Source organism: Pogona vitticeps, chromosome 15 (assembly GCF_051106095.1).
Source record: "Pogona vitticeps strain Pit_001003342236 chromosome 15, PviZW2.1, whole genome shotgun sequence".
In the NCBI taxonomy this organism is placed as follows: Eukaryota; Metazoa; Chordata; class Lepidosauria; order Squamata; family Agamidae; genus Pogona; species Pogona vitticeps.
Window position 1 is genome coordinate 864,050 of NC_135797.1, and position 20,654 is coordinate 884,703.

Here is a 20,654-nt window from a genome sequence, read left to right on the forward strand (position 1 = left end):
TGTCGTTGGAAACTCCTTTTTTATTGTGTGGCAGCCCCGGAGGGCCCTGATCCGTTACCGGAAGCACGCTCTTGACAAACCCAAGGAGGGCGTTCCAGGGCAAAAACTCCCAAACTGCCTCAGTCCAGGAGAAGGGGCCCACTTGCAGCAGACCCCACTCTGGACGTCTCCTCCGTCAGAGGCTGAGCAGGGGATGCCTCTCCTGCAGGGAGGAGAAAATGGCTCGGCTCCCGGCGCCCACCTGCGTCTCACCGTATTCTCTTTGCCACAACCCATCCGGCAAGGAACATGCCCAGGCAGCCCAAGAGCACCCCAAAGATGATGGCGACAATCTCGCCTGCAAGAGAAGGAAGTAGAAGGAGGCCTTCAGTTCACCAAAAATATAGAACACCCAACTCAAGGCTAGAAATTGTTGGAATGCAGGCGGCTTCCTCGCTGGGGGCAAGAGATTTGTGAACAGGCGCATGCCGGGAAGTCAACTGGTGAAGCATCTCGATTCTGGGGTGAGCTTTTTTTCTTGATATTAAGAAGCCTCCATTCTGGAATTGTTCAGGAGGCTGGCCGGGGAGGTCTTTTGACTTGAAGTGTCCTTGGCATGCTTGTGGGACTTTCTGAGTGGAAGCACGGAAGCTCTTCCTCTCTCCCCACACACCACCTGAGCCCCAACGGAAACGAATTCTTGTCTTGCCTTTTGGAGTTCTGGAACTCACAGAGGCAAAGTACTTTGGACTAAAACATCTCCCAAGACACTGGGCTGGAGAATTCTGGGAACAGTCGTCCAGAAAAGGCGAATTTTCCCTCACTTTTCACTGTCTCTAATTGCGCCTGTTAATTGCTGCCTCCCCCCACCCCATACTGAGGGATCAAGAGTCAAACTTACCTGCCGAGTAACCAGAAGACTCTGTCAGGGTAAAAGGAAAGAGACAAAAGGATAGAAGACTTAGTTCTCTCTGTGTGTTTGGGAAGCCACCTCCCCTCTCCTGCATTAAAAAAAATGTGACTAACACAACAAAGGCAGTCCCATGGAACAGCAAAGAACCAGCAGGCATCGCTCAGGGATGACTGCCTCGATGCTCTGCTATAATGAAAGGTTTTGGGTATCATTCCCTTCAAAAATCTCTGCTGAGCAGAAAAGACGGAGAAACGGCAGCCAGCTGACAGCTTTCTGAAAGAGATTACTTCTGACATACGGGAAGGTGCCTCATCTCACGCCCTCTTAGAAGCACTGCTTACTTTTCCACTTGTATGAGGAGGTCTCACACTTGTCTCATGTACGGGACTACACCTCCCACTGTCATTTGCCACCCTAGATGTGGATGATGGGAGCTGAAGCTTTAAGCACATTAAGGCACCAGGCTGTGAGAGTGCTTCTAACCTGCCAACCACAGAGTTATTGAGGCTTTGATCACATCAAATCAATGTGTACTTCTTTCCGTCTTTCGTAATTCTTGCCTGCCTAATTCATCACACAATGAAAGCAATTCATTCAATAAGATCTTTTGGATCAGGTGGCATCTCTCATCCCTTATATCCTGATGTTACTCATGTTTACTCATGAAAATCCCACTTCGTGCTTCCAGCTTCATCAGGAGAAGGCTGGAGGCCGTGAACACGGATGAGCTACATCTTCTGTTTCGCTATGTTATATTAATAGTGCCTAGAAGAGAACTGGAAGGCATTTGTAATGCAAATGAGCTTTCTGGCCAATCTCCAGCCTGGATTCCGGATTTGCTACTACAGGGAATGACAGCCCTCGGCTTTTGTCCAGCAAACAAAAATGGTATCCCTTTTTTTCCCCAGTAGATGGCGGTATCATCCCATCTCTTCATTGCCCCTTTTCAGTTCTGTTCCAGGAAGGTTTGTTTGCTCTTTCCCTCTCATTTTAGTGGCAACTTAACCTGAAAACAATGAACAGGTCTGTTTTTTTTCCATGGATGGATGGAGCAAAAACACTGCAGATAAAACAGCCTTAAAAGGCACAGGGATCGGGGCCTAACGAAAAAGCTGGCAAGCACAAGTGGCAGAGCGTCATCACCAGCCTTCCTTGCATTTACGCTTTGTTAAATGAACTGCACAATTTAATCTTTTAATTCATTGTTTTTGCAGGCTTTGGCAATGTTTTCACTTTGATCCCCTCTACTTTTGCACAGAGAAGACTCTGAGGCTGCACAGAGTGGGAAACATTGATGGAAGGAGGGAGGCCTGCCACCTTGGTACTAAAACAGAGCCATGATCGTCTCCTAGAACTGGCAGACGGGTGATGAGGACCAGAGAAACAGGCAGACTTTTCCACTCAAGTGCCGTGTTCAGCTGTGAAACTGACCGCCCTAAGAAGTTGCGATGGCTGCCAACTCAGGTGGCTTTACAAGGGAATTGGATCGATTTGTTGAGATTAGAGACATGGGTCTCGCTGCCATTCAGGTTGGCTCTGTATCATCCCGTGGGCCTCCCTCCATAACGGCAGTTTCTGGAGAATGTGAGGAGGACCGCGCAGCCTGTTGGACCTTCTGTTCTGGCGACTGGGTGGCCCCAATGAGAACAGAGAGTTGCACTCGATGGCTATCTGGTTGGATCTGATTCATTCCAGGGCTGTCTTGTTCCTGAACCTCAACACACTTCCCCAGGAGTCAATCCAGCAGGGCCCAGGGACTCTTCCATCTGAGTAAACATGCTTAGTCTAACTATGCAGGCCCCTGAAGTTGGCCAAAGGCCTGCGCTGGCACCCACCAGCAACTTCCTCCACTCACCTGTCAGAAAGGAGGAAAACACCACTCGTTGGTTCAAGAGTTGAGGGATTCGGAAGTTATCTGCCAGCAGCACTTCAGGGCTCTTTCCTTCTTCCGTGGCATACACCGACCTCTGCAGTTTCTCCAGCTGGAAGGGTATGGGGGACACAGGAGTCAGTCCTCGGCGACAAAGACAGGCCAAGAAAAACATCGCACCCCGCCTGAAGTCACAGAGGCAGTCGCTCGTACAGCAACGCCCAAAGCCCCTTTCGGACAGACGGAGGAGGTACACCCGCTGAGGCAGGCAAGTGCCACAACCTAGATGGCTCCTGATTCTTGAACCATTGTTTCTACAGTATTCATCTGTTTCAAATATTTTTACTACCAGTCCTTTTTGCCGGTGGCTGCCTAAACACACATATCACATGCGTGCACAGAGGCCACTATTTTTAACAGCAGCAGGGTCGGAAGCCTGCAGGCTGACAGAAGAGCCGAAAGAACCAGTTTTCCAATAGCTACCTGGGCAACAGAGAGGTGAGCTGGCTGGTGGAAGACGGTCCACAGCACGCTCTGGTAGCACGGCGGAGTGGTCAGAGAGCCGTTGTAGCGGAAGTAATGGCCTAAATGCGTCGGCAGTAACTCGCGCACATCGAAGGGTTCCACAGGTATTTCCTGCTCTGGCAGGGTTAGGAGATGAGGCCGTGGGGAAGAGAGAAAAAAACCAAGGGAGCAAATGAAACACCCATTTCCTCTTTTTTGCTTGGAAGGTTTGCAGCAGAAAGTGGATGGCTGTAAGTCCAGAGTGTTCCAGCTGTGGACTCCTTGCACCAGCTGGAAAGGGATGGGCTCCTTTGGGGCCCCTGGCGGCTCTGCCATTCTATGGTCCCCTCACAGGTGGAGTTGGGAGACGGTCCTTCTGGCCTCGAGCTCCCAGGAGCCTCCCAGGCAGAAAGGCCAGTAGTGGCTGATGGGAACTCCCCAAAGGCGGCCTCTGTGAGGAAGTCAGTGCTTGGCAGGTGAGCCCTTACACACACAGAGAGGTCGCAAGCTCTTGTCAGGGTGTCGTGGGGCCAGGAATAGTAGATGTTAAAGGTCAGACTACTTTTATGAGAGATCAGAGGTCTTCTCAGCAACCCTGCTTTTAGATCTGTTTTAGGGTGGAGGGGTGGGCTGAGAAAGAAGGGATACCATCTGATTTCTCTTCTTCTTTATCATGTTGTTGTTGGAGTTCTAATATCATCAAATGTTTTCATTGTGCTCCCTTGGCAAAATGCTGCCGTTTGAGGGGCCTGCGTGTGTGTGAGATCACAGAAGGAGCATATGCAGAGAGCGCACGGCTTCTCATAATCCTTGTTGGACAAGCATGAGGGGTGGATTTTGCGCCCTGCGGGTTTCCTTCCCTGCACCCTTGAACAACTTTTTTTGTGCCTCTTGCACCCCCTTCCATTTACACAAAACCCTTTCCCTGAACTTTACCTGCATATTTGATGTCGTCTAGATGTTTCAGGATATGATCATAGGCAGGGTTGTCTTCATCGCCTGTCTGCCAGAAAGAAGGGAGAAACAACTCAGCTGTGATTATGTTAGGTTTTTTCAATACATTTCTGTAGTGCCATCCTTTCAGCTGCTGCTTGACAGGGACTTGGAACTTACAAGGTTTATTTCCACAGTGGGGAAGATAATAAAAGGGCAGCAGGAGTCAGAGGGGAAGTTAATTATGAGTTAATTGGACAGCAACTGAGTGCATTGCAGTTCCTATTGTAGTAGTACCTTCCACTGCCAGAAGACAGCACCGTAGCTTTGGTTAATGCAACTGGAAGGAGCAGCTCTATTATAAATATTGGTCAGATGTCCCGTAACTGGATGTACCAGAGGCACGGAAGGACTTTGTGTGGTCATTTCTACTGCAGCCAGAAGTTTGGCCCTTGTAAGTTGGGGAGGCTTCAGGCTTTGGGGGGGATGTCTTCCACCAATTATTTAGTTATTTTTACCACAATCCTAACATTCCCAAAGTAAAACCCTTATTTAGAAGAATTTGGGGCCTAGGAATTTGCAACAGGAACAAATAGAACTCAAGAGCCTTTCTATCTCATAATTCAACCTCCTCTTTTTTTTTCTTTTTTCATTTCTGCGAGAGATATATATTTTTTTAGGGGAGAGTCAGTTAGTCAATGTCTGCTGTTGCTGAATGTTTGAGAGTCACAGAAATCTTGACCGTATCGATTTCAAAGCACCTGGAGACCTACCAGTAGATCTGGACCAACTTAATGCTCATCCTAATTCTTTCTGGTCTTGGTTTGGACAGGACATGAGCTCACCTCCAGAAAAACGCCCAGCACGGCCAGCCCATCTGGCTGGTGTTTGGCCTCACTCACGTTGGCGTACCTCTCCGAGTTGAAATGAACAACGTGAAGCTGGCGGACAAAGAACGAGAGACGCTGTCAGCTAGGAAGCATCAGGAGCATCGTGGAAATGATGGCAGCAGGTAGCCAGGCGGCCTTATATAAACCTCCCAATGCAGCCACCCTTTGAATACTGTGTGCAGGAGTTCCGTAGGCAGCCTGTGGTCTGAGCAGGGAGGAGGCTTGTCAGCAAACATGAGGGTGAGCCCACATTCCCTGCTTGGACCACGAGCTGTCCCTGAACAGTTCAGGTCGCCCCATTTCACAAAACACACAGCAGAGCTGAAAAACAACAAAGTCGGCAGTGAGGCAGCGATGGTCTTTCTGGCTGGAAAAGGAGCAAATGCGGAAGGGCTGTTTCTGCAAACTCTCTCTCAGGGGCTTTGTTTCGAGAGGCTTGTGGAGAATTTCTTCCATAAATTTATCCAGGGAAAAGCGCCACAAGGATTCTCCTGACATGGTGTTTTTTAAAATATTATTATTATTTGTTATGTGACATGTTTCAGAGCTCCTCCAAAAGTAATTGGTTACTTTTAGGGTTTCTGGAACTGGATGAGCTGGTTACATTGCTTTTCTTTATCCATTGTTTCTTTCTGATGGAACCACAGGATTGCTAAAAGCGTGGCATAAAAACCTGAACAATTTCTCTCAAAGGACTCTTTTAAAAAAGTGATGTTAAAAGTAACTGAAAAGCATATTACACTTCCCATGCAAAAGGTAACTTATGTCCTGTTTCACGGTAACTTAGTTAAAGCCTGGTTTAGAGAAAAGCAATTTACTGTCGGTAATTGCATGCTTGTCACTTTTATTTCCAATCTCTGCCCTCGGACTGTCCTCAGTGGGAATCCAGGGCCCGTGACTCGCTGTGGCATTTTCCCACGTTTCCCTTCAAATGGCCAGGAACTGGATGCTGTTGGGTCAACTGAGGTGTCCTCCAGCACTTCCTATGGAAGATGTGTGGTCTCGCACTCGCCCCCCCCTTTTCTGCTGTCTCCCACACTTCCTTAATTCTTCCTGACCCCAATTTGCCTTTTGTTAATCCCTTCTTGCCCCTCTGTGAACTTGAGAGGATTTAGTCCTGCTAAAGTCCTCCATCCTTCTAAAACAATGTCACAAATTAGTTTTGGATCCCATGGATGGGAGTACGCTTCAGGGTTGCCAAATATGCTACAGTGCAGTTGTGTGGAGAAATCTGTGAGTCTCTCTCTCTCTCTCTCTCTCTCTGTTTTGTAGAGGAAACAGAGACAGAAGAGAGAAACTGAAGGATGGGGCCCTGGCAAAATGAGAGCTGAGCAAAATTGAATAGGTCTGACTGCAGAGTAAGCCTCTCCGCCTTCCGCTGTTATTCATGAACCCTAAACAGAGCCTCCACAAGAAGGAGCAGTCTATCTGGCTATTTCTTATTATGGAAGACAGCAGAGGCTGACTGCTGATTATTCCTTGCGTTTTTTAGTCGGCTTCCGTCAAGGAAAAGGAGAATGTAGATGTTTCCACTGATCCAGGAGCAAAAACATAGGAAGAGGACATCACAGATGAGGGACATAAGTCCACAGAGTCACAGTTTCCAAGGCACTCCCCACCCCACCCCACCCCAGAAAGCACAGGCTTGCTTACCTCTGCGGGAAAGGCCTGGCCGTCCACTTGGTGCTCAGACCCCTCGGCCTCTCCCTTGCGACCCCAGTGGAAGTGCAGCTGAACGGCGGAGTAGATCCGGGGAAGGCCATGCAAGCGCATGCTCGGAGGCAAAGACATCTGCACTGCACGGGAAGATATGACCCGTGAGCTGCTGTTAGCCTCGGGAGGGGGGAGGGAATCAGGGTGGGGGAGCCCTTGCTTTGGCACCCTGGAGAGGCTAAGAAACTAGGCTGGGTCTGAAACTGAGCATCCCTGCAGGTTCCCAGCCTAGATTTTCTATTTGTAAAGCAAACTTCCGAGTCGCCAAGGTTGTGAAAAGAAGCAAGCAGGTCGGTGACTGTCAACTTTCTTGGTGACAAGAAATTGGGTGAGGGGGAGGAAAATCAGGGGGAACTCTGTAACCCTCTTTGCAACCCTTGTAATCTTGGGGAAATCTGGGATTTAGGATTGGGAAGAGCCCATGCAGAAGGAAGAGTAGCCCCAGAGGCCACATCCTGCCCACAGGCTCACCTGTGTGCCCATTATTGATCAAAGTGAACTCCTCTCCTCCAGGATCCCGGTAACCCTCTGGCTCAATCGGAGGCAGGGAAGGGTCATACTGCACGGAGCCAGTTTCAATATTGATGGGGGACTGAGACCGCCACCCGCAGTCTGGATACGTGTCTGGCCAGTGCTCCTGCCCGTGGGACCCTGGAAGGAGAAAGACAGAGCATCAGGTGAGATCTTGTGGCTTCTTGGCTTTATAAAGCTCATTCTCTGCTCCTAGCACAACCTTCTGCAATGTGATACCTTCCAGATGTGCGTATAGGGCAACATCTCCCATCACCCCAGCCACCACAGATATTGTCCCACACCTCTGGAAGGCACCGTTTTTGAGGAAAGTTGTTTCAGATGTCTAGGGCAGCTTCTTCCAAGCATAAAGGAAAGGCCGTCTCTACACACTGAAAGCTAATCTCTGTCAGCAAAGGGCGGAGAGATGACATTTTGGGGAACCTGCTTTCCCTCAGAGGGATTTCAGAGTCAAGAGCAGACTTCCAACTGGCACCAAGGCAGGAGACGAGACCTGTCCTCTTGTCACGAGGGAAAGCCAGAGGGTCTCCTTCCACATCCAGCCACAAAGAGTGTTTAACCTGCGTGTGGGGGACACCCTCATTGGCTTCCAGGCCCTGGCACCGATCTCTGGTGTGTGTAATGAGAAAGGGCGAGCTTTTCATTGGGGGGGGGGGGAAACTGGCTCCAAGAAGACCCGTCAAGTTCTGAAAGAGGGCTGCCTTCATGAATGGTGCCCCAGCCGAGGACAAACTAACTCGGTACGCTTCCCTGCATCTGAATGCAGGCGCTTGGCATGTTTGCTCACTCGTTTGTTCGTTGGTGGAAAATATTTTTCCCCCCAAAGCAAGCGGGTCAGCCGGGACAAAGCTGCTTGTTTTGCCGGCTTCATCCGCACTGCTGTTATTCTGGTGGCCGGGGAGCTTAAAGTTACTGCACACGTTGGAAAAGGAAAGACAAACAGAGTCAGATTCCCAGCCGTGAACCAAACGAGTGCAGATGCTCCACTCTTGTTTCTCTACAGTAGGAGAGGCTCAGAATTTTCTGCGCTTGGGAAGCACGCAGAAAGGATGAGCAAGAAAATAAAAGAGTTGGGTTGTAAAGACCAATAGTTTTGGTGAAAAAAGGGGGGCAGCGATTTGGGTTGATCAAAGGCATATTGATCGATTAAGCCGACCGATGCAAATCTAACGTCTCCCCTCTTGTCTGTAGGAATCTCTGTAGGAATCTCTGTGATGTTGTCTGGACTGACGCTTAGTTGGACTAGCTAGCCTGGCCAGCACCTGTGACCATGAGGGGATTCTGGGAGACGTATTCCCCAGAACTTTACCAGGCAAGGATTTCCATTGAGCTGTGGTTGAGAACGTTACTGCTGGCTTCTTTTGTTATACTCTCTGTTTTTTTTTTTCCTACTAGGGGATCAGATGCCCATGGGGGGGGGGGGGGAAACGGTTTGGCGGCTGACTCAGCAGCCTTTCATCCGCTGGGAATCAGGGTCAGAATCTGAGACGAGGCTACAAGAGTTCCTTATAATGCCCCAGAGATGGGGCAGGGAAGGGCTGGTAGGGGACAGGGCAACATTTGGGCTTGCTGATTGCCCAAAGGGTAAAGAATCCAGGATCCTTGGGGCACCTGCCTAATTCAGGCTTCCATCCTTGGGGCTTCTCATTCCTACCCTCTTTTTTTTTTGGCCAGCGGATGTTGCTTAAGCACAGTCCCCATCCAAGCCACTTCACCCTGAGTCAGAGAGCTCTGATGCCAGTAGGAAACGGTGGGCATTGGGAGGAGATGGTTGAAACTCACCTGCCAAGTAAGAAACAGTGTTTTTCCTCCTGGGCTGCTTGGCCTGCAGTTTGTCTCCTTGCCTGGCTGGAGACCAGGAGGAAGCCTCACCGGTCCTTTGGTCTTTGGCCAGTGCCCAGAGACCTGGCCAGCACTAACAAGTGTTAGCCCTTGTCCTGTGATGGCGTTTCTGTGAATTTTCACCCATTTTGAAATGTTTGGGGAGGGGCGGGTGGTTGGGGTTGGTGGGCAGAGCCTGGAACTGACTCTCCTTTGGATGGATCCTCTTGGAATCTCGCAGCCCATGGGAAATGTAGTTTAAAAACTAGGTGGGAGTTGTAGTTTTAAAAAAACAGTCATATTTTCAAGTTCCGTGTATCTGAGACCCTGCCAAATACACAGGGCCCTCTCTGGGCATCTTAGTTAACTTTGCTGCCGCCAGGCTAAGCTCTCCTTAGTTTCCCAACAATGCCTTTGTGTTTCTGAGGGCTGGAAGCTCAGGGTGAGCTCAGGGTACGGATTACCGTCACTAGACCCGGTGGAAGAGGATCAAGCATGCCTGGCTGAACGCAGTGGCACTCCACTCTTTGGAACAACGTGGGGAGGGGGTCTCTCTCTCTCTCTCTCTCTCTCTCTTTTTTTTTTTTTGGTTGATTTTCTTCCTAATTGGAACAGAGATTTGGTGTGGAGAGTTTTAACCAGGAAAAACAAACAAGAGGCTCTAGAAAACACACTCCGTCATTTTTAGAAAAGGCGCTGTGGGGAAATGGGGGTGTAGGATGGATCCCCGTGACATGGAGTGTAGGCCATGAGGAGCGCGAGGGGAATGGGAGCTGGCCTTTGGTTCCTAAGGCCTGTGTAATAAAAACCCCTTGCTCTCATGGGGAAAGAGGAGGGAAGCTGGGTTATAAGAAGCCTGCTGGCCCCTTGGCTCTGGGTGAATCTCTGTCCATCTTCATTAGGGCTTGGAAATGTGCTTTTGAAAAGCATTTGTTTTTTCTATAGTGTTCTGCAAAATAATTCACTGCATCGACAATGGATAAAACTACAAAGAGTTACTGGTAACAATGGTAACTGCCTTTCAAGTTCTTGCTTTTCAAATGGGTTTTGTTTTCTGCTCTACTTAATTTTTTAAAAAGAGAATCCTTGGCAAAACTGGAAAAGTAATGGATTGGCCATGTTCTTTGCAAACTGTTATTTAATTTATTTATTGCTAGAGTTATGGTCATGTCAGCTCTTCTCCTCCCTCGTCTTCTTCATCCTCACCACAACAGCCCTGTGAGGATGGCCCAAGGGAGGAAGTGATCCAGAGTCTGCCAGTGGTTTTCATGGCTCACAGTCAGGTGTGTGTGTGTGTGGGGGGGAGACTTGAACCTGGACCTCCCAAGTCCAGGCCCAGCATCCTAGGCCTGACCCTCCCACAGCTGCCAAACGTGTGCTTGTTTGTTTTTCTTGGTCCACAGGTCTCAGGATTCCCCAGCCAGCTATCGTCCAAGAAGCTCCAGGCCTTCCCAGGGAAGCCCGAGGGCTCTTGACTGACTCACCAACCTGTGCGCATGCCAGCCAAGTCCCAACTCTTACAGATAAAACTGTTCAAATCCACACCAGAATCTGCCACAAATTTAAGAACAAGGAACAATCCTGCATAATTGGATCAAAGGTGCGTCGGCCAAAGCATAACATAACAAAGAGTAAGGGCTCCTCCTCCCCCCCCTTTTTTTCTTTTGTCTTTCTTTTGTTTCTCTTCTTGTCCGGAATGAGGATGCTCAATGGATCAGGCTCTTGGGTCTCCTCGGAAGCTGGCAAGAACCGACAACGTTGCGGGCAGAAGCACAGAGGTCATGGCAGGAAGAGAGGGCAGGCCAGGACAAGTGGCGTCCCCTTGCTCAGACGAGGGAGCGAAAGGGAGGCAGCCCAGAAAGGCACTAAAGCTCCTTACAGAGCCCTCCATTGAAACATCCAAAATTCAGCTATTCCCACACGCATGCGCTCAACCTGTTGGTTGTCCCTGTTTAACACTCCTGAGATGTTGGCCCCAGCGATCACGGAGGGTTTCTCTGAGCATCCTCAGATGCCCGAGCACAGACAGCCTCAACCAGCGGGAGGAAGCCCAGTCCCTGTCCCGAGATCCTCGTCGCCTTTCCTCAGACACAAGGGCAACACCCGAGGAAGGGGGTCGCAGGGGGAGCCCAGGGGATGAACAGGGTGGGGCCAGGGCAGGGCCAAAGAAGGGCGCATTTCAGCATTGCCCTGGAAGGTCAGCCTGGGAGGCTGAAAGGGAGAGGGCCCCTCTGCAGATCTGGGGGATGTTCTCTTACTCAACCCCCCCCCCATTTTTGTCCCACAGAGTGTGTGGCTTAAAAGGAGACCCCACAGATGCCAGAGGTCACCCTGTCTCTGGCTGGTGCCAGCCTTCCCCCCCACGTGTGCCCATGAGCTTCTCCGCTTGCCAGGCAGGTAGGTCTCACCATGGCTGAGGAGGGAGGGGGGTGGACACGGGGTGTCAAAGAGCGATGACGCAAAACAGGGTGTTGGCTTGGCTGTGTGGCGCGCTGCCACGGGCCTGACAGAAGGGGGGGTGGCATTCTGAAAGGCCAGCCCAGAGAACCCCAACCGCCCAGCAGCGCCCCCCCCCCGGTCTCTCTCCTTACCTGCGTACATCCAGTGGGACCCTGCAAAGGAAAAAAAGAAGGCAGGGGGGTGAGAGCAGAGTCTCAGGGCAGCACACTGGTCATCTCTTTCACAGACACGCACGCGCACACACAGGCGAGGTAGGTGGGTGGGAGGAGAGCAGAGCAGAGGTGGCCAAAGAGTGGCCCTCTGGTTACCTGTGGACTGCAAGACCCAGCATTCCTGCCTGGGGCTGATGGGAGGTGCAGTCCAGCAACCCCTGAATTGCTCCCTGGGCCCCTCACTCCCCCTACACAGAACGACGCACAAGGCAGTTCTCTTCCCAAAGCCCTCATCCACGTGGGGAGGGGTGTGGGTGGAAAGGGCTAAACCCCCCCTCCTCCTCCCTGCATTTAAGCTAACAGGAGAGTTTGGAAAGGATTTGTTAAGAAATCACAGAATTGCCTGCAATTGTCTTGTTTTGGGAACAAGTCCTCACAAACGTGAGTTTCAATTGTGAGGCTCCTACTTGGGCACAAAGTTGCTTTTTTGTTGTAAAGACTTAACAGTTTCTAGTTGCTCCTAAAAGTTACTTTCTCAAGGGTCATTTAGGGAACATTTTCAATGCATAGATCCTATTTTATGTCATTTTATTTTATGTTACCAACATGAAGGGGTGTTTCCATACACCTGTAATTAATTAAAAAAAGAAAAATTATCCAGAATTGCAGCCCAGGAACATAACCTGTTAATTTCAAAAGCATATCTGACAAGGAATGGCAACGAATTGCCTTCAAACTTATACGCAATAGCAAGTGTGAGGAGCAAATTATGGCTAAAATGTCCTTTCCCGGACATTGAGTATACGCACTTCGCATGGACGCCTGGGCTGGAGCGCCAGCCACCCACCCGCCGGCCCTCTTCAGCAAGAAGAGACGCCTCTCCCAGTAGACCTTCTGTGCCAGAAGTGGCTGCACTTTGTCACGCTGACAGGGCAGAGCATGCCGGGAGGGACACACGGTCCCATGGTGCACGTGCCCTTCAGGGCATTCAAAGCACTCTGGGTCGCCTTCCACTGCACTCCTGGGACAGGACAGCCCAGCTTCCACGACCTCTGCTGGACCAAATAAAACGTCTGTACCGTCTGGCCTTTTTCCAAGCCCAAGGCAAGGCTGGGGATAATGGTCGCTGAAGTTGCACCACCCCCTACAGAGGGATGTGGGAAAGATGCGCTAGGCCAGCATCATCATTTATGTGAGGGCTGTTCCCGTGTCCTGCCTTTGCCACCCTTGGCGGATAGACCGATAGGCTGCACCTGGGGGGGGGGAAGCCTCCATTCCTTCGCCCTGGCTTACTGCCTGACGCTGCCTCTTGTGATGGCGTTTGCATCTGTGGCGTTTTCAAGAGCCTCCGGGTGTGTTCCACTTTCTCACCCTCCAGGGACTTCTGCCCTTCTGCCCACCGGCCCTTTTTGGAAAAGGTTGTTTGAAAAAAGATCCCTCTGTCCCCGGGGAACGGAGCCGAGCCTCTGCTCAAGGCCCAAGAGTGAAAGCTCTCTGTCTCCGGTTACGTCTTTGAAAAGGATCTGGCACATGATTTTCTTAGCTGTCCTGACTAGCTATTGCCTTCAATATGTCTCGTGTTGCCGTTTGTATTTTATTCGTTTTAAAAATCTTAACCTGAAATGTAGCCTCAGATAGAAAAGAGAAAATCTGAGCCAAAGTTGATACAACAGATAAATGGGTTAGAATTTGTTCCAGGCTGGAAAGGGCAGCTCTTCCCTCTGCAGGGACACGTGATCTGCGGAAGGTTCTCTCTAGGGGCTGCTAAATTTACTCTGACACATAAACACCCGGCTTGGCAAAGGGAAGGAGAGAGGGGCTTCCCCCCCCACACACACACAGTCCATTTTGGGGAAGATTTTGGAATACAGAGCAGCAGGTCGGACTGTGGGAGAGTCAGTCAGTTAAAGTGGTCTTGTCTCCAGGGCACAGTTGCATAGCCTTGAGTGTGCCACTTCTCAGGCTCACGTTTTAAGAACATGAATTATTAGTTATATTTACATATACTTGGCTTTGAATCCATACTGCCATGCGTGCGGCTTCCTTACCCCACAATAAACCTCTGAGTTAGGTCAGACTAAGAGCAAAAAGAGAGAGAGAGAGAGACGCAAAGTATTTGGGAGGGGGCACCTTCCAGCAAACAGATCCAGAAAAAATGGAATTCCACATGATAAGAGCTAAAAATTAAAAGGACAGGTGGAACTAATTGATTGGGAATGCCAGTTTTGGTCCTTTTCCAAAATTTTAAAAGTTTTACCGGGGGTCGGGGGGTAGAAGGTTAGAAATGTTTGGGAACAGCTCTGTGTCTGTTCTTGATTGAATATTATTCAGACCACCACATTTATGCACCTCTTCTTTTCAAGTGGATGGGCTCTCCTCTCAGACCGTGAGTGCCAATGTGTGTGAGGGTCAGTGCAGTCTTATCTCTATGACCCCACTTAGCCCCCACCATATGATAAGGTGCAGGAGCAAATTTAAGGTGCTATGAACTGCTGAGAGCGGGACCTGAGCCAGTGGGCCCAATCCACCAGCAAATACTGCTGCACATGTTCTGAGAGGTGAACAGAAGCCATGCCTTGCTTTCAATCAAATATATACTGAGATAAATGGAACACTTTTGAGCAAAAGTTTGCAAGATAAGACAAATTAAAAAATAGCTTATTTCATGTTACAACAATCCTGTTTCTGTGGGAGCGCATCTAATTGAATCACTCAGATTTCCCCACCCCCACCCTCCGACAAGTTAATGTTTCAGCACTGTTTGCAGAAAAGCAGCTAGAGGAGCCTGTTTGGGGCAGAGGCCTGAACAATCGGGAAATAAAGAAATAGCATTTATTGCAAACTTCCTTCAAAGATGTTCTCTAGTGAAGAAAGCATGGTATGATTTGATTTTTTGCAACCATGGCCAGCAGTTCCGGTCAAATATCTGTAGCTTTTGGAAAAGGACGGTGTGACTTTGGAAAAATGAAAAGGTTTCAGCTGACCCAGGAGGTTGCCAGCAGTAGCTATACGAGAAAGAAGCAGCCGCAGACGTGTCTAAAAGGAGACGGTGAATGGCAGCTGATCCTCCCCCCCCCACCATCCTCGCTCCCCACTCCCCAAATAAAAAGCCAACAAAGCGCCCAGCGAGGAGCAGCAGCAGCAAACAGATGGAAACTTACCACCACTTGCAGCCAAAGCTTGGGAAAAAACTTGCAAGAATGTGAAAGCCAGGAACATCTTGGAAGGGCAGTAGGGAAGAGGCAAGTGGTACCCAAAAAGAAAGAAAGAAAGAAAGAAAGAAAGAAAGAAAGAAAGAAAGAAAGAAAGAAAAGGAGGGAAGGAAGGAAGAAAAGGAGGAAGGAGAAGGAAGGAAGGAAAGGGCAGGGGAAGGGATGGTGTTTTTTTTTCCCCTGTGCCAAAAAAGGATGTTCTTTTTCTTCCCCTCAATCGTTGTTGGTCTGGACAATGATGGGTCCTTCAGGTCCAAAACAAAAAGAAGCAAAGCGGCCCCTCAAGCAAGTGATTCTGGCCGCCTCTTGCCCCTTCGTGAGGTTTTTTTCAAAGGAGTCATGAGAGTCCCCCAAATGCCACCCAAAAAGAGAGAGAGAGAGAGCATGCAAGGTCCTTTTTTAAGGTAGCACAGAGCAGGAGAGAAATTTTGCCCGGTGCCTGAGGACTCTGCTCCTTAAATACCTTCCGTCCACCCGTCTCATGTAAGTCCTCACAGTGTTTGGACAGGACAAGGGGGACATGGGGGGGGGTCTGGAATTTGGCTGCAGTTCAGGCCTCTGCCAGCCAAGTCGCTATGCAAAAAGGCGGTGCTTTTCATCCTGGGTTCTCATGGAAAGACAAAAACGCCTGAATGGTGGACTGCAGAGGGACAGTTTTCCACCTATGGCTATCGGAGACCAGACTGAATTTCAGCAAGGGTTCAGATTAGACCATTGTCAACTCAGCCTGAGCGCCACGGTCCTGAGATCTGGGCAGGTGATCATGATGGTATTGGTTCCTCTGAGCATACACAGAATGGGTCACTAACAAGTAAAAAAAAAAAAAAAACACCCATCCCTGGCCAGCAAACAGGTCCAGAAATGGCATCTTAAACATCAGAGTCGGGCTATTCTGTTATTAGAATGTCACAAAAGCACGCCAGCTCCCAAGTCCTCCGGATTCATTTTTGGAGAGCTGTGCCTTGCCGATGGGTGCCCTCCGCCAATTTCATCCATCCAGCAAAGCAGGAATGGGGCTCTTTCGAGTGAAAGCTGTGATTCACAATGAGCACATTCAGACAAAACAAGATTCTGGGTCTTGGGGGTTGCAAGAACCTACAGAACCATCCAAAGAGTTAGAGAAAGAAGCCATGCAGGGTGGAAAAGTGCTGTTTTGCTCCTGTTACCCACCAACATGGACAATATTTACACACTGGATTGAAAGTTTGTTTGAGTCCCTGGCCAGGCTCCAGGGGTGCCCTTTGGTATCCAGCACGGGTGTCCTGAGGACTTTCTCCCTGCCCCAGCTCCAGCAGCATCCTTCCCTCTGTGGGGCCCAAAACCTCCTCCAAAGGGTTTCCCAGACCATCCAAGAGCTTTCTTAACAGGGCATTGGTGTGGGTAGAGGATGGACTATGACTCCCGTCGCCTGTGAACATTCATTTTTGTACTGTAAGTCCCAGATTTCCCAAGCCAATGTGGTCTGGAGATGGCTGGTAGCCTCTCGGGTGCAAGAAGGAACAAGAGGGAGGCAATATTGTCAGCATATACTTTGAGGCTGTTGATTTACACTGAGGATAGAAACGATACGACAGCAAAGCAAAGCATCTCTTATTGCAGTCAGCAGACCAGATCAGACACACGGAGAAACAATGGCATGTAGTTATGAGCGCAGCAGAACACCGAACAGGGAATGTTACTGCCGACACAACCCTACCCTACCCTACAATACCTGGGAAACGTACCAGCCCCGGCTGCACGTCTTCAAATGGGTCTTATATGCTTAGAAGGGCACTTTGGAGTCTTGTAATTTGAGTTTTTGGAACCTGTGGCTTTGGGTTCTTATCATTTTAAATTTTAGGTGCTTGGTGTCTATTATTTTAGTTACTTGGAAACTAATGTTACCTCTGTGTGGACGGTTACCTACAGCTTGAAAAAGCTACTTCTTGGGCCTGCAACATGAAGACCCTGGTCCCAGCCAGTTCAGTCTAAAAGAGGAATGTCTTATGGAGATTGTTCTGACCTCTTGGAAGAGCCGGTGGATATAAAATAAAAAAGGGGGGATCAATGAACAAAGGAAGTCAAATTAGGCAGGAAATGTTATAAGAAAAGCTTAAGCACCTCCTTCCCCTCCTCCCACTTCTCTAATGCAGATCCACATCTCCCCCCACACACTTTGCAAGCGAAAAGGACTTTTTGGTTTGGGCCTGTTCCCCCCCCCCTTCCCAAGGGTTTCAGAGGCCCTCCTCTGATACTTGTGGGGCAGCTCTCTGGGTCTGGAAAGGAAGCTGCTCCCTGGCACTTACAGAAGGCCACGCTCCAAGCAGCCTCCTGGCGCCAGGAAGAGTCACAGATTGTGGGGGAAGCTTGCTTGGATTAGAGTCCATAATGAGCTCATCTTCGTTGCAGTTTCAATGGATCAGAGTCTTATCTCCCTCGCTGGGCTGGACAATATCCCAGGAGATGGAGCCGCAGGGGAACATCCCCTGATCCGGATCCGGTGATAAGGCCACCATCCCGTCTTTGCTTTGTTAATAAGCACCTGCTGCGGGAAGGAAATCATGGCCTCTTCTAACTCCTAAACAAAGAGAAATCAAGGGAGGGGAGACTGAAAAGTGGGCAGATTTGGCCTCTGTCTCCAGGTGAGGAGGAAAGGGAGCCGGGCAGGTGAAGGTAAGGGCAGAGGGAGCAGGACCACCCAAGCACGTACACACGCACACACCCCTCTGAATAGTGCCTGAACACACCAAGGAAGAAGAGTTTGTTGGTTTGTTTGCTTGTTGCAAGGCCTGGCCTCTGGAGTTCGATTCATTGGTGCGTAATGCTCTTTCCTCCCCTTGCTTGCTTCCTTCCTTCCCTTTCCTGGGTGGATCCTCTGATCCTACCACTGATCTGTTAGCAAAGAGATTTGGCTTAGATGTAGGACAGTGTGTCCACCTCAAGGAGCCAGAGAAAAAGACCGCTAGCCACGCAACATTGCTGTGCTGATTCTGACAATCCAGAATGCCTGCCAGACGCTCAATATCAGTGTTCTGTTGCATGGCCGCAGAGAACCCTTGTGTCCTTTTCACAAGCAGTCACTCAGAGAGGGAAACTGTGTGGTGCATAACTCGTGCAAAGGGCTTCAATGTGCTGCAGAGCCTCCCTGGCCCACCAGTAGAGCCAGGGCCTTTCCTTTCCACCTGCACTCTGTCAGGTAAAGCGTAGCCTGAAGCTTGGGTGGGCAGGTGGCTCACAGTCTAGTCCTGGGCGATGCCCAGAGCGCCCTGCCAAGAAAATTGCATGGTTTGGACTGCCCTCTATGGGTAGCCAGCATACCCCAGGCCATTGTAATTTTTCCAAAATGTTCTAATTCTGATCAAGTAGCCAGCAGTCCACTAAAGCCTTATGCCATGTAAAGCCTGTTGCTGAAGATCAGAGGGGAGATGGCTGGGGTCTATGTGTTGTTGCAGTTTCAGTGGATCACAGTCACAATAGAGATAGCTAATCAAATGATCCCATTGATGTGAATGGTGAATGATAAATTGTGGATCAGAAATAAGTGTTTCTGTTTGTAAGTGGAAATATGCCTTTTGAACAATGGTGCAGGTATGCAGTTGTCCGTATTTCAATATGGGAAGCTTTGATTTCTTTTTTGATCTCTACACTTCTATACATTTCTATACCAGGGTAGAGTGGGGCAGGATGCTGCTGCTGAGAGATGTTTAGAAGGATCCCAGCATGGGTGGATCCTGCCTTCCGGCCTCCCGTTCCCCATCACTCAGTGGGCATACAGGCAGGGGCTGTGGTGTTGGAAAGGGACAAACATCAAGGCGGGGTCAGGGAGCCTAACTGGTTTGCTCTTTTTCAGAGTCTTGCTTGCGTACCTCCCTCGGCTCTTTTCTACAAAACACACACCCATAAACATAAATTGCACAGCATTCCTGAAACCTGATGCCAGTTTCTCTCCTCCCCCCTTTCGCCCCCCCATCTCAACACCATGGCACTTTTACCAGCTGGCTGCTACTTTCAGCTTGCCTGACCAGTTTGTGAACGCATGCCTGGCTTTATCTTTCATAAGCCAGCCTTTGCTGCAGCCTGATCTGATGACAGCTCCATAAATCTAATGGTTATGTTTATGTTTGCCAACCCAGTTCCCCGTGGGGTGGAATAGAGTCAGCTGGGCAAAAAAGGTTTGGGCATGCATCCTCCGGAAGAGCCTCCCGTCGTTTTTTGTGCCTTGTTTCCTAGAGTCCCCATTAGGAAGCTCCCAGGCTGGGCACAGAGTGCCCCTCAACCTGGAGGTTTCATTGAGCTGTTGGAGATAAAATGGAACTTTATCTCCACTTGCCTGAATTTGAAGCAGTTTTGTTAGTCACTGGACAAATCATTGTTTTATGTCATAAGCTGCATCCTTCTGGGCAGCAGAACTACTGTTTGAACTACTGTCCTCTGCTTTAAAAATCCCCCTCTTTCAGATGTGTGTGTGTCTGTGTCTTTTATGATCAAGTGTGTCAACATGAGAACTGCCCTGTTGTATAAGTTGTGTCCGACTCTTTGTGACCGCATGGACCAGAGCAAGCCAGGCCCTCCTATCTTTCACTGCCTCCCAGAGTTTGGTCGAATTCATGTTGGTCGCTTCGATGACCCTGTCCAGCCATCTCGTCCTCGGTCGTCCCCTTCTCCTCCTGCCTTCACACTTGCCCAACATCAGGGTCTTTTCCAAGGAGTCTTCTCTTCTCATGAGATGGCCAAAGTATTGGAGCCTCAGCTTCAGGATCTGTCCTTCCAGTGAGAACTGCCCTGGATCAGACGAAAGGCCTCCCTGCTCCAGTGTTACATTTCCTTTTTCAGGATAATATACAACCACAGATGGAAAGGTCTTTTTCCTCTGTGTTAATCTGTAAATATTAGTATTATGATTAATGTATTGGAGCCCTTGAATATTTGGCTTTTTCTCTGGGGAACTCCAGGCCACCGGGCTGACTCTCCGTGTCACTCTATTCTCACAACCACCCTGGCAGGCAGGCGAAAAGAGGAAGACACGGGCCTGCCTTCCCTAAAGGTCTCTTATCGACTCACAATCCCATCGGAAGGCGGACCTTGCTTCCCCGGTTTTCATGGCTCAATGGAGCGGGTGTAGAAATGGTAGGGATCACCGAGGATTTCTCGATTTCTTGGCTCCGCCTTTCCCTTTCTTCCCATGAGAAAAAAACATGAAAAGGGGCTTTACAGTTCTAGGCTGCGATGCCTCCCTCGTTTCCTCCTCCGCCCAAACATTGTCTCAATTCAGACACCTTGGGGCGATCCATTCTCACGACTCTGGTCGCGCTCGTCAGGCTCCCCGTGTGTTTACGTCGTCCAGAGCACGTGACCCCGTGAGTAGCCGCTGTCCCGTGTTGTGTGCGAGGCGAAGGAAGCCCCTCCCTCCTTATGTAACTGTCTCTCGCCCGCGGGCGGCGCTGTGAATGGGAGAGCTGCACTTGGGCCCTCATTGGTCCGTCTCCGGCCGGAGCTTCCGTGCCATTGGTCGGTTACCTGGTGTGGGCGTGGCTCCAAGCCCATTCACGGCTTCGCCACCGCCTCCCCCTTACTCCTGCGCCGACACGTGTGCGGCCCGGAGGGAAACGCCAAAGAAGGCGTTGGCCGGTCGTGCTTGTTGACCTCAAGGCAGGAAGGGGGGGCGACGAAGACGGGGGGGGGGTGTAAAAGGGAGAG

General features: G+C 49.9%; 2 protein-coding genes across 8 annotated transcripts in view; one reads left to right on the top strand and one right to left on the bottom strand.

Annotated features, from left to right (window-relative positions):
- Positions 1-20,411, bottom strand: CA14 (carbonic anhydrase 14). 7 transcript variants are annotated; one of them, XM_020798214.3, is made up of 11 exons: positions 14,928-20,391; positions 13,768-13,843; positions 11,746-11,766; positions 7,274-7,453; positions 6,743-6,885; positions 5,045-5,140; positions 4,203-4,269; positions 3,246-3,403; positions 2,748-2,874; positions 881-901; positions 1-337 (listed from the first exon to the last, which is right to left on the bottom strand). In XM_020798214.3, the coding sequence occupies exons 2-11, from the start codon at positions 13,787-13,789 to the stop codon at positions 249-251; spliced, it is 924 nt and encodes a 307-aa protein (XP_020653873.2). In that variant the 5' UTR covers positions 13,790-13,843; positions 14,928-20,391; the 3' UTR covers positions 1-248. The 7 variants fall into 7 exon arrangements, 6 of the variants coding, with proteins under 6 accessions (XP_020653873.2, XP_020653874.2, XP_020653872.2 ...); XM_020798215.3 differs by having other exon boundaries at positions 13,815-13,843; positions 14,928-20,381; XR_012082139.2 differs by lacking the exon at positions 13,768-13,843 and having other exon boundaries at positions 3,246-3,398; positions 14,928-20,411.
- Positions 10,622-20,654, top strand: part of CIART (circadian associated repressor of transcription) — a 26,513-nt gene continuing 16,480 nt past the window's right edge. Inside the window, exons 1-2 of the mRNA XM_072984445.2 lie at positions 10,622-10,754; positions 11,442-11,551. The gene's annotated coding sequence lies outside the window, so the exon portion shown is untranslated. The remainder of the gene's footprint in view (positions 10,755-11,441; positions 11,552-20,654) is intronic.